Source organism: Marmota flaviventris, chromosome 4 (genome assembly GCF_047511675.1).
Source record: "Marmota flaviventris isolate mMarFla1 chromosome 4, mMarFla1.hap1, whole genome shotgun sequence".
Lineage (NCBI taxonomy): Eukaryota > Metazoa > Chordata > Mammalia > Rodentia > Sciuridae > Marmota > Marmota flaviventris.
In genome coordinates this window covers 30,369,438-30,386,141 of record NC_092501.1, presented here as the reverse complement: position 1 = coordinate 30,386,141, position 16,704 = coordinate 30,369,438, and the positions used below count along the sequence as shown (strand labels likewise).

Genomic DNA, 16,704 nt, shown 5'->3' with positions numbered 1-16,704 from the left:
CTGCTCTGGCCCTTCCCCATGCAGGAGGACCACAGCTCCACTGCTCTGGTGGGGCAAGGGTGGAGAGGCAGGCGCACTGGGCTCACAGCTGTTGAGTTCCCTGGTGTCCTCTCTGCCACCTCTCCTTCTTTGCCCCTCCCCTTTCCAGGAAGAGCTGGCTATCCCCTTTTCACCAAGGAAATGCTCCTGGGGAGGGCACTGCCCCCTCCCCCTCCCTCCTGCCAGTGGTCCTCTCTTTCTCTCTGGTGTGTGCTAGTGCACAAGCCCCCCCTGGCAGTACTGCAAGGGAGAGAGTAACCCCACTTTTTTGGAGACCAGGAGTCTCAGAGTGATGAATTCACCTGGGACCACCTAGCTGGGCACAGGCAGAGCCTGGTCTAAACCTGGGTGACCCTGCAGCAGCCGGCACACTGACAGTATCACTCTGTCCCCTCCTGGCCTCTTCAAGGGTATCCTAGCCACAGTTGGAGCTTCATCAGAGTAGTCCACAGAAAGCCTGGGGACTTGCAGTATTTTCTCTTTCTCTGTCACCAGCCACCAACCATGCTCTTCCACCTCCACCCCCACTGGACGGCTCAAAACACACTCTTGAGGTCATTAAGCAAAGACAGGTATTTGGAGATACAAGATTCTACAGAATGGAATTAGCCAGTCTTTGAACCGATTGTTACCAGTCCACAGCAAGAAAACGTGTGCCAAAATGTAATCTAAACACACAATTTAGTTTAGCTAACGTTGTTTGCATAGCAAGAGTTTCTCAAGGAAGGAAGGAAGATGTCAATTTGCACTCTGGGACGGGCTCCTTATCTACCTACAGATCTGTCACAACTGTATTCAGACTGACACAGGTCCCCGGGCCACACTTCCTGCAGCAATGCTGCAGGTACACTAAATAGAATGGTCTCTGGTCTTCTTTGGGGCAGAATCTGGCCAATGAGCAGAGACAGACAATAGCAGTAAGGTACTTAGTAGGCTGGAAGACTAAATGAATCGACCTTATTATCCTGGGGTTTATTATTTTGTATGTTTCCATGGGGTGGAAAGGGTAGAAGGTGGACATAACAAAAGCAGATGTTAGTCTAAGAGGAACTTAGTTATAAATTTGTAGCTCCCAGTGTCTTATTTGGTTTAGGGTTCCGGGTTGGACAAAGAGGTTTCCCATCACCCTTTACTTCTGTCCTAGCTCTGATCCTTGCACGGATTTGTCACATTAACAATAATGATCCCCCTTGAGGAGGATGGGGGAGATGTGGACACAGAGGCAGGCAGGTCTGACCCAACCATGCTGGAAGGGTGTAATTCCCAACCATGGCCACTAGGTGGCAAACAGCTCTCGGCACAGGTGTTTTCCCCTGGGAAGAGGGGATTTAGAATCAGGATCTGTCCAGAAGGAACTTCCTGAAAAACTGGAACCAAGATAATTAGATGCCGATGGCCTGCATGTCCTCTGAGGCAGGGCAGAGATCCTCAAGCAGCCTGAATACTCACACGAGCTGCAGGTACTTGAAGGTAGACAGCTGTCCCGGAACCAGTGTGAACTGGTTCCCATCCAAATAGCTAGAGAGAGAACACAGAAGCATGAGTTTGCCCGTTCTCATTTGTTGCTTGCATTTACATCCACAGCCCCACAGGAGCTCAGACACCAAGTCCAAATCAACGAAGACTGGCACATTGCCATACTCAGGGTTGGTGCAGGGCAGGTGAGCGAGCAGGCCACCGTTACATTGGCTAGTGGCAAAGCAGTGGTTTCACTGAAGGAGTGTTCACCTTGGAGCTATTTATGACAGCAAAATGGAAACGATTAAATATCCAACAAAAGGGGACTTGACATTTAGACTATCATCGGTTCACGTGAAGAATATTATGTCACTAGTTAAGAAAAAATCACACTTGTAAGAGTTTTCATGAGAGAGGGGAAGACTCATGAGACAATGTCAAGTGGAAAAGGTAATGTTACTCCCTCTGTTAAAGGAGAGCTTAGTTTAATGGGATGAAGCCCTCGATCTGGAGACTTGTGTCATCAGGTGACCTCAGAGAGGGAATCCAAGAAAAGGTCCAAGTCTCGTTGGAACTGGTGCTTTCTGCAAAGCCCTGACCCTCCTCCCAGTCAGCCGATTCCTGCACTGGGGCACCTCCTCCTCCTCCTCCTCCTCCTCAAGAAAGGGAATGTATTCCTCTGAATCAACATGGAGGTTGCGAGGCCCTGAACTACTCACAGTTCTGTGACATTCTTGGGGATGCCCTTGGGCAGAGCCCGGAGGTGCTTGTTGCTGCACCGGACCACAGTGTCCAGACAGGCGCACTCCTGGGGGCACTGCGGGCGGGGCAGGCAGCCCCCCTCCTCTTGGCCTAGGGAGGAAGGGATGAAGTCCTGGTCAGCGAGGAGGATGGGACTTTTTAAGGCTCCTGCAATCAGGGCCAAGCTCAGAGGGTGACCCCATAAGTCTCAGGAGCAGCTAGGAGGCGGGTCTGTGGGTTAAACATACTTACATAAAGAAAATGCACCAAGATGTTACTTGATTTTCTGAGTGATGGGATCATAGGTAATGTTTATCTATTTCTACTGTACTTTCCCATTTTTCTGCTATAAGCAATTACTCCTCCTCTAACCACACAAAGACACCTCCAAGTGGGGGAATTTCCGTGTCCCTCCCCATCAGCCAGCCTCCCCTCCCCACTGTGTTCCTCCCTTGGGGCGTGTGAGAGTGCTGCCTGCCACTCCCTATCTTCCTGACCCAGCCTGCCAGTTAGCTGGCTCCGCTCACCCCCTCGCCTGCCCACGGGGCCCGGGTATTACCTTCTTCACACCTGAAGTCGGGGAAGGCCACGTCCTGCAGGGGGATCTGCCGAAGGAAATCTGGGTTCTGGCATCGCGGGTTCCCTGTCACGATCTTCCTCTTGCGCAGCCAGTCGCCCAGCCAGGCCAGCTGGCAGTTGCAGTTGAAGGGGTTGGCCAGGAGGTTTCTGGAAGGGGCAGGACGTGGGGCCATCAAGACACCCCGCCAGTTTCATTTGACCTAGCAAGGCCCCTTTCCGTCCACTGCTGTAGGACTTGCCGCTTACTGGCCCCGCGCACCCAGGGCTCTTTCCCACACAACCAACCATTACCCAGAGGGTCAGTTTGGGGGAGAGAGACAGAATTCCAAAGTGGTGGAAGCCATGTTCCAACAAGCCAGGAGGTCCCACCCAAGATCGCCCCCAGGGATGGCTGCTCCCAGAGCCACCATCCTGCCTGTCCCCTGAGGCCGGGACTTACAGCGTGGAAAGGGCCTGGAGGGTGTCGAAGGCTCCGGGGGAGATGGTGGTGATCTGGTTGTCATAGAGCGAGAGCAGCCGGACGTTGCGCAGGCCCGTGAAGCTGTCGTTGTGGATGCAGCTGATGCGGTTGTTCCTCAGCATCCTGCGGAGGAGGGGAGAGCCCTGGGCTGTGGCCCGCCACAGTCCCCCTGGGTCACACGGCGGTGGCCACCACCAGGTGGTTCCCAAGGCTCCCCCAGAGGCTCTGAGCCGCAGAGCAGGAACGGGGGCCATGGCCATGCGAGGGAGAGCTCCACACGACTGTGCCCACCTCCAGACCACCTTGCCTCAAGGGTGCCTGGACTGTGCGCCTCCTGTCTACCCTATCATAGAGGCCCCTGCAGCGCATGGTCACTCACTCCCTGGATGGCCAGTGCTCCTCCCCATCTCCAGGCCATGCTCCACCCAGTGGCCAGCATCTTGTCCCTCTCCAGTTTAACACTCCTTAGGGATCTTCAGATTGCCCACAGTTTAAACTCTGCTGTGACCTGGGAGACTATGTCCACCCAGCCCCAGGCCATCTTCTCAGCAGTCAGGTGTAGCTCGCCCCCACAGTGGTCAAGGGCCCCTCACATGGCTCCATTGTGTGGGAAGCCATTCTCACACGTGACTGGGCAACTCCCGGTTTGGGTCTGAGGCGCTCTGGCTAACTGTGTCGGAGCTTTCCCGGCCCTCTCCTGATGAGAGAGCCCGTCCGTGTGGGGGTGTGACTGACCACTGACCCTGGGGGCCAATCACTGACCCTGACCTTGGAGTGCGGCCCCCCTCAACCTTCATTGGATGGAATTCTCCCCTGAATTTCTTGTTCCCCAATAAAAGGCTACTCCCTGGCGTGCTCTCTCTCTCTCTCCTGCTAGCCCTGAGTAATCCTTGCTGCCCTACCGGGCGGTTAGAGGTGGGAACCAGAGAGGGGAGCCGTCTCGGACCTGGTCATAGAAAAAGGTAACTGAGTCTGTGTGTTTTATTTCGATCTCGCTAGCTAACTTTTATGCCAAGAACCTCATTAATGAAACCAGAGCGCTGGTCGCATGGTGGACCATTGCACGGCCACGCCTACCCCCACCGGGAGGGCTTTCTGGACGCCCTTCCTCCTCATCTGCATCGGGAATGGCCTAGGTTCACCCTCTGAAACCCAGCCCAGATAAAAACAGCCGAAAACAAGCCTGAACAGACTAGGCCAGTCAGGAGAGAAACCAAAATGGCCTGGGTAATGCTCATGGAGTAGGCTCACCTTATGAGTAAGCAAGGACACCTAAGAAACATTCCATTTCTGCCTGCCAAATTGAAAAATTATCAAAAACACAGGAATAATAATAATAATAATGCCAGAGTTGCTGGGAGTGTGGGTGAGAGGCCACTATCACACACAGCAGCACACAATGGCCGGGGACCTCCCCGGTATGTGTGGTGAGTGCACAGGTCTCCAACAGGCCTCTCTCCCCTGCCACTGGCTGGTCCACTCTGAGGACTCCACCAAAGGGAATCCTCAATACCACGGTGGGCACAGACAGTGTGCTGAAGACATTGATCACAGCCTTGCTCGAAATAAAGACGTCAGAAACAGCCTAAATCGCCAGCAATGATACAATATATAGTCATCCAAATTGATGTTGTAAAAGAAAATTTATCTGCGTCTAATAGAAGAAAAAGTAGGCCCTAATCTCCATCACGTGGGATTAGGCCCCAACTTCCTTAATAAGACTCCTATAGTGCAAGAATTAAAACCAAGAATCAATAAATGGATGAAATCAAACTAAAAAGTTTTTTTCTCAGCAAAAGGAACAATCTGTGAGGTGAACAGAGAGACTACATCCTGGGAGCAAATCTTTACCCCTCACACATCAGATAGAGCACTAATCTCTAGGATATATAAAGAACTCAAAAAGCTAAGCACCAAAAAATAATAATAACAATAATCCAATCAACAAATGGGCCAAGGACCTGAACAGACACTTCTCAGAGGAGGATATACAATCAATCAACAAATATATGAAAAAATGCTCATCATCTCTAGCAATCAGAGAAATGCAAATTAAAACTACTCTAAGATTTCATCTCACTCCAGTCAGAATGGCAGCTATTATGAAGACAAATAACAATAAGTGTTGGTGAGGATGTAGGGAAAAAGGCACACTCATACATTGCTGTGGGACTGCAAATTGGTGCAGCCAATATGGAAAGCTGTATGGAGATATCTTGGAAATCTGGGTTGGAACCACCATTTGACCCAGCTATCCCTCTCCTCAGACTATACCCAAAGGACTTAAAAACAGCATCTACAGGGACACAGCCACATCAACGTTTATAGCAGCACAATTCACAATAGCTAAACTGTGGAGCCAACCTAAGTGCCCTTCAGTGGATGAATGGATAAAAAATAAATGTGGCATATATACACAATGGAATATTACTCAGCAATAGAAGAGAATAAAATCATGACATTTACAGGTAAATGGATGGCGTTGGAGAAAATAGTGCTAAGTGAAGTTAGCCAATCCCAAAAAATCAAATGCCAAATGTTTTCTCTGATATAAGGAGGCTGACTCATACTGGGGTAAGCAGGGGGAAACATAGGATAAATAGATGAATTCTATATAGGGAAGAGGGGAGGGAGGGAAAGGGAGGAGGCAGGGGATTAGCAAGGATGGTGGAATATGATGGACATCATTATCCAAAGTACATGTATGAAGACACGTATTGGGTGTCAACCTACTTTATATATAAACAGAGACATGAAAAATTGTGGTATATATGTGTAATAAGAATTATAATGCAAAAAAACCCAAGTACATGTATGAAGAAAAAAAATAAAAATAAAAAAATAAGTAATTCAAAAAAAAAAAAGAAAAAGAAAATTTAATGATAGGTAAAGGTGCCCACATTATGTTAAAGGAAAAGATTATTAGATAAAATTTATTGTAGGGTTTCCTTAAAAGTGTATTTCAATTGCACAAAATGTAATTCATCATTACAGAACAGCATGTGCCCATAGCAAATGATATTGCAAGATATACTTGGAAATTGGCTAAGAGGGCAGATCTTATCTCAGGTGTTCTCATCATACTAGTGATAATAATGATGAAGACGGTGGGGGTAAACTTTTGGTGAGAACTGATATGTTTATGACATAGACTGTGGAGATGGTTCCACAGATGAGCTATATTTCCATGTATGTACGTATGTGCATATGAATGTGGGTGCAGGCACGTAAAAGACCAGAAGGATAGTTGTTAATACCAATGATTAACAGCAGTCATTTCGGGTCAGTGGTGAGGTCATGGGCACTTCTTTGCTATGTCTGCACTGTCCCTCGTGTGATTTTTATAGCCTCGGTCCTGGCTGTGGGCACCCTCTTTCAAAAAACAGTAGGTAAATATAAGAAGGGAGGAGGCAGCCAGACAGGAACAGCCCGGAAAGATGGCCAGGCTATACGCTCAAATGAAAGAATCAAGCTGCAAAACACAGTGCCTAATCAAATCCCCTTTTTGTAAAACAAACAAATGAAGATCCACAGGGAGTCCTGCCGCACGTTCATTTACCTTCCACCAGTGCAATGATACACGCTCAGAAGACAAATCCACACCCTGCTGCAGAGCTGGGATTTCAGCCCGAGCGGGTGGCTTGCCAGAGCCGCGTTTTCCAATACTGTGGTCACGAGGCACATGTAGTCATTTCAGTTTAAATGAATTGAAATTAAATAAGGGCTCCACAGCCATGTGGAGAGTGGACAGTGTAGACACAGAACAGTCCCATCACTGTGGAAAGGCCGGCAGGGCAGGCAACCTGTCTGCAGGACACTAAACATCCACAGGGTCACCTGAAGAGCACGGTCACCGGCTGGAAAGGGGCTCCCTGCAGCTTCACAGAGTGCTCATGACCCTGGAGCCACTGAGCTCCTGGGCTCTGGCTGGCTCTGAGAATCCCAGGGACGGTGCACCACCCTGTCCTTCTAGCTCCACCAAGTCACCTGGCAAGGTCCCCTCACAGCTGTCCAGTCCCTCTGGCCTGTAGTTGTGCTGTATTCCTGTAGCCTGACCCCAGAGCAATGCAGGGGGACCTCAGGAGGGCCCCTTCTTTCCATCCCTTCACCAGGCATCACACTTGCCCCAGGGATCAAGAGAATGGGCCTGTCCACCGAGTCACCCAAGTGGGATTGCCTGCCCTCATGCAGGGTCCTCAGCTGTCCTGCAGCGGGGCCTGGGGAAGGCCATCTCCCGCCTTCTCGGGCTTTCCCTTTAGTGCACGCCGACCCCGTGGTTGGTCTTTGTGCCCCTGCTGTGAACACTCACAGCGTCCGCAAGCCATCCAGACCCCGGAACATGCCGCTGCGGATGGACTCCAGCTGGTTGGCGGTTAGGTGCAGCTCGCTCACGGAGGCTGCACCCTCGAAGGCCCCATCTTCAATTTCGGACACCTTGTTGTTGCTCAGGTTGCTGGGAGAGGAGGCGGGGGGTGAGAGGAGAATTTCAAATTACCAGCACCCAGGAGCCCCTCCCTTCCTGCACTCAACACCCCATGTCCCCCTGAGAAGCTCCCCCCTCCCCAGCCTTCTCCCTCCCCATCCCAGGCCAGCATCCTAATGGGCACCTTGCCACCAACAAGCGACTCACATTTTCTTCAGATGAGTAAGTTTTTTAAACATCCCAGTGGCCTCCAGGATGGAAATCTCATTGTTGTTCAATCGTCTGCAAGAGGCAGGTACATGCCAATAAATAAATGGTGGGTATTAAGGCACCTTCTGCCCTGGGACGCAGACCGAGGGGACTCCCTGATGAATGTATCTGCCAAGGCCAATGGTTCTCATCTCAAAGGAAGGCTGGGCCTGGTACTGGGGGAGAGGTGAACCGGCATATTTTTAACATTAAAAATGTCATGAAAATTTGCATACACAAAGGACAGAGACACGCAGGCGTCCAAGCACGTGATACTTATCTACACAAATTCATGTTTTTAGATAGAGAAAAATAATAAAGGATGTTAAGCCCCGACTTCAACTCACAGAATCATGTCCCTGAAGGTAGACAAAAGCATCACTGAAGAAAGCCACCCCTAGTTCAGGATGGTGGCCCTCCCTGGTGTCAGAGACTGCTTCGAGGGGGTTGTGAGGCAGAAGCAGTGGGCAATTGGGGTGAAGGCTGTGGTTCATGTCTCCTGCGGTCCCCCAAACACAGCTGGACAGGGGAAAGCCTGGAGTGGGCCTGGGGGTCAACGGGCGCTCAGGTGGGGGAGGGGTGCAGGGTGGGGCCCTCACAGCTCAGCCGTGGACTGGGGGATGCGCTCTGGGATCTTGGAGAGCTTCAAGCTGGAGCACTCCACCACGCTGGCCTCGCAGCGGCACTTGTGGGGACAGGCGACATCACTGCTGCACTCGCTGTTCAGCTGGTAATCCTCGGTGCCTGTGGCAAGGAGAGCTGGGCAGAGGGCAGGCTCCAAGCAGCATGGCCAACCCAGGGCCTTCCAAGTCCCCCATCTGGCCCACTCACAGCCACTGCCCCTCCAGGCTGGCCCCCACTCCTACCTGGAATGAAGTACTGTTCTTTGGCTGGGGAGAGAAGCAGAGAAATGTCATGATGGAGGAGCAGCCAGACCTGGCCCCATGTCCCACCTGGCTGAAGGCACCCCAGGAATGCAGCTGGTACCTGGTATGGGGGCCTGAGTCCACCTGCCCAGCCCCTGATGCAGAAGCCTTACTCCAGAGCCCTCGTGTTCCTCGCCCAGGTCAGTGCTGAGGAGCACATCCAATGAGACCTCTCACTCGCAATGAACAGTGGGGACTGCGCCGACCTTGCTGTAGCTGCCCCAAAGTCTGAGGAGGCTCTTAGCTCACTGCAAAACCTCCCGGGCCTCCTGACTATCTTTCAAGGATCGAGTGCAGTGTGCAGAAGAGCTGGCCTGGGAGTAGAGGGACTGGGCCTCCCTCTGGGCCTTCTGCCAGCCCCACTTCTCCTAGGGCTCAGTACAATGAAGAGGGGATGAACCAACATTGAACCTAGGACACAGGGTGGGGCCTGCGCCCTCTAGCCTGACTCCAAAGTGCCCAAGGACACCCTCTCTGGAGCCACTCAGGAATCATCACGGGGTCCCTGAGCAGTCTGAAGACAGACCAGCAGGCAGTTACCTGAGCACCGGAACTTCTTGCTCTTGATCTGCCCAATGCGCTTGTTGGCTAGGCGCCGGGGGCTGGCGCAACGGGCTCCGCTCGTCTCGATGGGATTCGTGCGCAGGAAGTCCGCGAGCCACTTGAGGTTACAGTCACAGATGAAGGGGTTCTGGGCCAGATGCCTGTCCAAAGCGGGTCAGATTGGCCATCAGAAACCAGGACTGCAAACCTATGCCCACCTCTACCTGCATGGGGCCTGGCTGCCTGCTGGGGCCAAGGTGGCTGCTCATGGCCAGAAGACCAGGGCCGGTCCTGGAGTATGTGAGGGTGGGTTGACCCCAGGGTGCACCCTGCCACCCATGGATAAGGCCTCTGGGTGCATCACAGGAAGGAAGGGGCTGCTGAACTTCCTGCGTCCCTCCACGCCTCACTCTGTTCCTCCTCTTCCAGCCCACCCTTCCCTCTCTCTGCCCTGGGACACTTCACAAGCATGAGTGGAGGGAGGAGGGACTCAGAGACTGGACAGAACACCCTTGTTCATTCACAAACGAGGCCTGGAAAAGGTGACGGAACTCAGGAACATCGATGCCACCTCAAGCCATGGCCTTCGGACCTCCCCAGCAGCCACGGGCCCTGGCCATTCCTTCTCCTACAGACTTGGGCAGCAGCAGTCCGTCTTCCATAGCCATTCTCCAAGAGGGGGCCGTGACTGAGATGGCAAGGCTGGGCCTGCTGGAGCCCGCATGCTGCACCCAGAGTCACTATCCCCAACCAGGCCACAGGGTCAAGGCCTCTCCTTGGAAAGCTTACAGGCTATTTCTCCACACAAGGAAAACTCAGAAAACATTACCGAGTAGCTGCTTTCTGGGGGATCTCTGGGGCCACCTTGCCTGGCTGCCTGTGTTACCAGCAGGTGCAGATGGTGATGTGGGGAACAGCTGACAGATGATGGGCTGTGACCAACATGGTGTTCCCATTTGTGGGCCCTGATTGCCCCCAGCAGGCTCAGGCCAGCCACATCTGAACCAGTGCAGCAGCAGCTCTGCCCACCTGCATCTGGGCCACCACCACACGGGCATACCCTGCTCATGGCTGTCCCAGTGGAGACAGGGAAACCAGTCCTGGCTACCATACCTGAGAGGTCATGAGTGACAGGGCAGGGCCAGCTCTGAGGCACTCGCCATGCTGTGGCCACTTCTCCTTCATCTCAGAGCACCCTTCAGGTCATCTCACGTGTTGGCCTCAGCCCAGCCCCCGCCAGGTGCTGCAGAACTCTCCAAGTTAAGGAGAACTCTGGTCCAGCATCTGTGTCCAGCCCAGCTCAGAAGCTGGCCACTCTCTTGTCTGACCCTCTCCTCCCAGGCTCTGCCTTCTGGCCCCTGCTTTGGAAGTTGGCCTCCCCCAGCCCCGGCTTCTCTCATTTTCCTGTCCAAATCTGGCTCCTCTCAGTTCCACCAGGTGAGCCAGGGCCTTCCCATCTTTTCTGCATCCAGCTCAACTTTTATTCCTTATTTGAAATTGCCAATTTGCAGAGAAGATGAGTTTGCCGACTTCCGGGGTAGAGTGTGTAGCTAGTACCAGCATTTGGGGACAGCTTAGGACCCTCCCCAGCTGCCCGACCACATCTGTTTGTGCTTAGCGCTCCAGTCTCTGCTGAGCTAACTGCTCCCCTTTGTCACAATAATGGCAGAAAACCAAGTCAATCCTGTTGTTTCCACATACATTCAAACGGCCCAGGGGTGTGGTACAGGACGCATCCTTTTAAGAGCATTTGGGTCAAAAGCAAGCTATAAAACTCACCCCCCCCAACACACACACCCACAGGGACAAGTGGCTGCTGTATAAACCTAAGCATTTGATACAAATTAGAAATTTGAATAGCAACCAAGTAGAGAGGGTGGGAAGAGCAAAGGCCCAGGAGGAAGAAGAACAATCTTGGCACAGGATAACCCCAAATCTACCACCCAGGTGGCCACCACTGTGGGAACATTTCTGACGGTGGAAGGAAGGGAAGAGGTTCTCTGACTTTCTTGGAATAGGCTTTAGGGAGCTACAGCTAGAAATCTTTGGGTGCAAATGCTGTATATCATTAATCATTGAAAAAATGCAAATTAAGAACCTCAATGAGATACCACAGATTGGGATGGTTATAATAAAAGAGACTTTTTTGTTTTGTTTTGTTTTGTTAAAGGCAAGCAACATAATGCTGGGGAAATCGTGAAGACCCCGGTCCCTTGGGATACACCGCTGGTGTTAAATGCTGCAGTCACTGTGGGAACGAATGAACTTTCCTTGTCAGACATAAATTTACCCTGTGAGCCAGCAACTCCCAAAGAAACCAGAACACTTGTCCACCCAGAGATCTGTAAGCAGATATTCACAGAAGCATTATTCATCCTGGCCCCAAAGCAGAAAAGATCCAAGGGTTTATCAGCTGGAGTGGATAAACAAAATGTGGACTATCAGATATAATGGAAAAAATTTGGGCAATTAAAAAGGACACAGTAACGAGACACGCTACACATCGGTGAACCTCAGAAACACGACACCAAGGGAAAGAGGCCAGTCACAGATGACGGTGGGTGCATGATTCTATTTGATGAACCAGCCAGAAAGGGCAATCTACAGAGTGGAGCATAGAAGAGGGGTCTCCTGGGGCCGGGGCTAGAAGTGGGGATCGATTGCAAATGCGTACAAGGGACTGAGGGAGGAGCCGTGGAAATGTTCTAAAATTGGATAACTCTGGGGGTTGACTATAAAGGTCGCTGAACTGTGCATCTAGAACAGGTGGGCTTTCTATGTGTAAGCTACACATAAATAAGGCTGGGTTGTTTGGTTTTGTCTTGTTTTGAGTTTGAGAAGCGGGTCTCACTGAGCTGCTCAGGCCTGGGACTCCTGGGCTCCAGAGACCCATCCGCCTCAGCCTCCCCCGTAGCTGGGACTACAGGTGTGCACTGGGACGCCCAGCGGATATTTTAAAAAGCTGACAAATCTCTTGGGACGAGTAAAACTGTGGCAAAATTAATATCAATATCATGACACAAAGTACTTGGTCACAAACCTTGGAGCTGTGGACAAATCTAGCAGGATTTGATGAATTTAAGGCTCAGGTGTGATAAAACAAGACTCAAGTCAAGGAGTTGGGGGGCAGTCCAAGGTTGAGGAGAATGTCTGTCTGTTCCTTGGATTAGTATTTCTTGTATTCTTGTTCCAAATTGTACTTCGGTTGATAATTTATAAAAGGGCCTCATGAGGTTCAGTTTTGCTTCACAGCCTTAAACAACGAGGTCTGTTGCTGCAGAGGAAGGGTGACCGAGGGAGCCGGCTGATTTCTGAGTGATGATGAAGAGGTGCTGGAGACCAAATCTCTGTGAGCTATTCTGGGACCTTAGTGACTGACATAATCTCTCCCTGCCTCAGTTTTCTTACAAGTAAAATCAAGGGCAATAGACCCTACTTCACAAGGGTCGTTTTAAGTGTTGAACTCAATAACATGCAAAGAGCTGTAGTTGCCTGTTTGAGTCCCTCTGTCCCATCCCCTATCTCCGCAGTTTTCCTGTGTGTGGGTTCGTGGTCTTTAAATCTCCTTAGCACATTTCTCTCAGACATTCCACCATCTGCTCAAAACAACCCTCCTTGCTGGTGTCCCCCTGTGACCTTTAATTTCACATACCTGGTAAGGTCTCCCATGAGGCCCCAGATTCCTCTCTCTGGCTATAACTGAATTAGCAGGACTCAGGCTACAGGTGAGTGTGAGGGCTATCATGAGTTTGTCCCTGTGGCTGACGTCCCACTGATGTCCAGAGTCCCCAGGAAGAGGCTCTGTGCCCTCTACTCAATCAATCTGGAACCTCTCCCGGCGCCCATGCAGATGTTATTTGATGGGGTGCACCACCCAGCAGGGATGACAACAGTGAAGGCCGTGGTGACATTAAGAATCAGTGCCCACAAAATGCTCACACAACGTGGCTCAGGCTCAGCACACCCTGCCAGCCAGAGGCTCAGGACCAAAGGGGCAGCAGGAAGGAGAACCCTTAAGTATTGGGTTAACCATGCAGCAGACGAGAAGCTGCCCCATGCAGAAGTATTCCAGCTAAAAGTGTAGGGCTCTTTCTTGAAGCCTAACCACACAGCATCACCAAACAGAGAAGGAACGTGAGGATCCAATTACGCCATTCTCAGGGTCCCTGGTGAATTATTGGGCATTGAGATCAATGACTGTTTTTATATTACAGAAAGAAGCATGAGATAAGAACAAAGGAGAGGCAGACAAGGTCGGGAAAATGGGGGCCAGTTCAAAAGGACTTAGATGGGAGGGGAGGCATGAGAAGAAACCTAAAATCTATAACAGGGGAAGGATACCCCCACTCCCTCAGGCACCAGCTCTGGACCCCCTCCTTGCTGGAGGAATCTCTCTCTCTCTCTCTCTCTCTCTCTCTCTCTTCTATCCCGGTGTTTCTTGGGTGTTAATCTTCAACACAGGGGGAACGAGGACCTGATCCTAATTTTTAAGACTGGATTCAGCAACAGGCATCTCGTGCCTCCTGATCAGAGTGCACAATCCCTCCTAGGAAATCCTCTTGCCAGAAAACCAATCACTGATCGACTAAACCTGAACTTGACTAAACATAGGTCTTCCATCTGGCAGAACATAGGCCACTCTGTCTCAATATGGTCAGCCAAGTCCAGACTGGGGAACTCGACAGAACCCAGCACACAGTGTCTTCAACAAATAAATTGCAAGGAAAAAAGGAGAATGAGCCCAGCCTGTTCACACTCCTGTAATCCCAGTGGCTCAGGAGACTGAGGCAGGAGGATGACAAGTTCAAATCCAGCCTCAGCAACTTAGCGAAGCTGTAAGTAACGTAGGGAGACTCCCTCTCTAAATAAAACATAAAAAGGGATGGATGTGGCTCAGTAGTTAAACACCCTGAGGTTCAATCCCTAGGAACCCTCTGAGAGAGAGAGAGAGAGAGAGAGAGAGAGAGAGAGAGAGAGGGAGAGAGAGGGAGGGATATGAAGAGGATACCTATTGACAAAAAAAAAAAAATGACCTAAAGGACATGTCCACCAGTAACAGCAAATCTGTTGCACAGGTCTTATTTAAATCTGGATTCCATTGAACTACTAAAAGTTGTATAATATAAATGAGACCCAGGAAATCCAAACACTAATTAGATATTTGATGATATTAAGAAATTGCTTTTCGATGTGATACTAATATTGGGCTTTTGCTTTGCTTTGTTTTGATTCTGTGTGTGTGATGCTGGGGAGGGAACCAGGGGCCGGTGCATGCTAGGCAAGGACTCTGCCGCTGAGTGACAGCCCCAGGCCTGGGGTTACTTTTGAAGAACCCTCTCTTTCAGTGATAGAGATGAAGTCTTCAAAGAGTAACTCTACGTAGGATTTGCTTCAAAATAGTTTGGGTGTCATGGAAGTGGGGAGGCACCGCTAAAACAAGACTGGCCAGGAATTACAGCTGGGTGATGAACACTGAGGGTTCACTCTGTGTTAGGGTTTGGATGGGAGGTGTCCCCCGAAAGCTCACGTGCCAGACAATGCAAGAAGGTTCAGAGGAGAAATGAATGGGCTGTGAGGGTCTTAACCCCATCAGTGAATTAGTCCTGGGACAGGGATTAACTGAGTGGTACCTGAGTGGTGGGTTGTGGCTGGAGGAGGTGGGCGTTGGGACATGTCTTTGGGGTCTATGTTTGTATCTGGCAAGTGGAGTCTCCCTCTGCTTCCTGGTTGTCCTGTGAGCTGCTTCCCTCGGCCACGCTCTTCTACCATGATATTCAGCCTCACCCAGAGCCTCGAGGAATGGAGCCGGCCTTCCATGGACTAAGAGCTCTGAAACCGTGAGCCCTCAAATAAGCTTTTCTTTCTCTACCAATGTGCTGGTAGGATCTTTTAGTCACAGCAGAGAAATAGCCAACTAAAACACTCTGCTACTTTTAATATGCTCGTCATTTTCCACAACGAAGAATCACAACAAATGGCTCGATTTGTTGCTCTCTTATTTTTAATCCATACTCATCACTGTTTTTTACTATATTTCATCTGGTTTGACATTTCCGATTGTAAGCTGCACTATTATTTTGTGAACTATCGAAAAAGAACAAAATTCTGCCCATTAAATGCTATGCTATCCACTGTAACAGGCACCCACCTCCAGAGCTATTAATGTGGAAACAGATCTTAGAATCCGTGGGCTACATTACTATCCTGATCGTTATTTAACTGTAGCTGGCATTTAGCAAACATTCACCATGAGCTCCCTATAAACATCTTGAATCTCACAACAACTCTATGAAGTTGATGTCCTCATTTTATGGGGAAATAAAATTGAGGCACAGAGAAGCTAATTCACTTGCCCAGGGCCACACTGAGGAATAGATGGGATTAGGACCTGCAGCTGTCTAACCAGGAGCCTGGGTCCTTCCTCTGTTGGAGGCCACCCCAGGTGGGGAGGAAGCTATCTGTACCTGGAAGCTGTAACCCCCACACGTCCCCGGGCTGGGGCCTTCTTGCTGAGAGGCCTGCAGGGAGGGAGACAAGGAGGAGGGCGGGAGGGTGCTCACAGTGTCTGGATGGCCCGCAGGGAGGTGAAGGTGCCCTTGGCCAGGCTCTGGATCTTGTTGTCGTACAGGGAGAGCAGCGAGAGGTTCTGCAGGTCCTGGAAGGCGTCGGGCCGGATGCAGTTGATCTTGTTGGCGTTCAGGAGCCTGAAGGCAGAGTCAGAGCCTGGGTGAGTGAGAGGCCGAGATGGACCGTCCTGGCACCTTCCTTGGCCCTGGGCATGCGTGATCTGGGGGAGTGGCCCCTGCTGCCCGGGAGCCGGCAAGTCTGACTGCATTCTTACACCCGGGACCCTGCCATCCTTGGCTCTTCTCCTGTTCAAGGACCTGCTAGAGGTGCCTCGAGAGATTCCAGGAGACCACAGCACAAGGCTCCAACCCGAAGGCATTTGGGGGGACACAGCCCTGTCCCCAGCCACTGCGTGCCCCAGGATTGTAGGCCTCTGGCTCTGATGTCCTGTGAGCAGTTCTGAACAGGCCTCTAAGTCCCGTCCCTGTCTGGCCTCTGCCGAGCCCTGTAGCCTTTCAGCCCTCCTGGGCCACCTGTCAGTTGAGCTCCTGTTTCAAGTGCCCCAAAGAGACTAAAAGGAGCAGTCTGGGGGGCCGGAGCAACATGGGCTTTCCCTGGGCCCCACCCAAGTCCTTACAGGAGCTGTAGGGTGTACAGGCCTCCAAACACGCCGCGGGGCAGGTCTGTGATCTTGTTTCCATAGAGGACCCTGGAGAGAG

General features: G+C 51.2%; 1 protein-coding gene across 1 annotated transcript in view; it reads right to left on the bottom strand.

The window, feature by feature from the left end:
* The window catches only part of Slit1 (slit guidance ligand 1), a 154,010-nt gene that overhangs the window by 30,149 nt on the left and 107,157 nt on the right, over positions 1–16,704 (bottom strand). The window contains exons 12-22 of the mRNA XM_027930103.2: positions 16,623–16,694; positions 15,979–16,122; positions 9,416–9,579; positions 8,816–8,839; positions 8,549–8,693; positions 7,908–7,982; positions 7,587–7,730; positions 3,257–3,400; positions 2,798–2,964; positions 2,217–2,349; positions 1,489–1,557 (exon numbers count right to left, since the gene is read on the bottom strand). Coding sequence (XP_027785904.2) covers positions 1,489–1,557; positions 2,217–2,349; positions 2,798–2,964; positions 3,257–3,400; positions 7,587–7,730; positions 7,908–7,982; positions 8,549–8,693; positions 8,816–8,839; positions 9,416–9,579; positions 15,979–16,122; positions 16,623–16,694 — 1,281 coding nt within the window. The remainder of the gene's footprint in view (positions 1–1,488; positions 1,558–2,216; positions 2,350–2,797; positions 2,965–3,256; positions 3,401–7,586; positions 7,731–7,907; positions 7,983–8,548; positions 8,694–8,815; positions 8,840–9,415; positions 9,580–15,978; positions 16,123–16,622; positions 16,695–16,704) is intronic.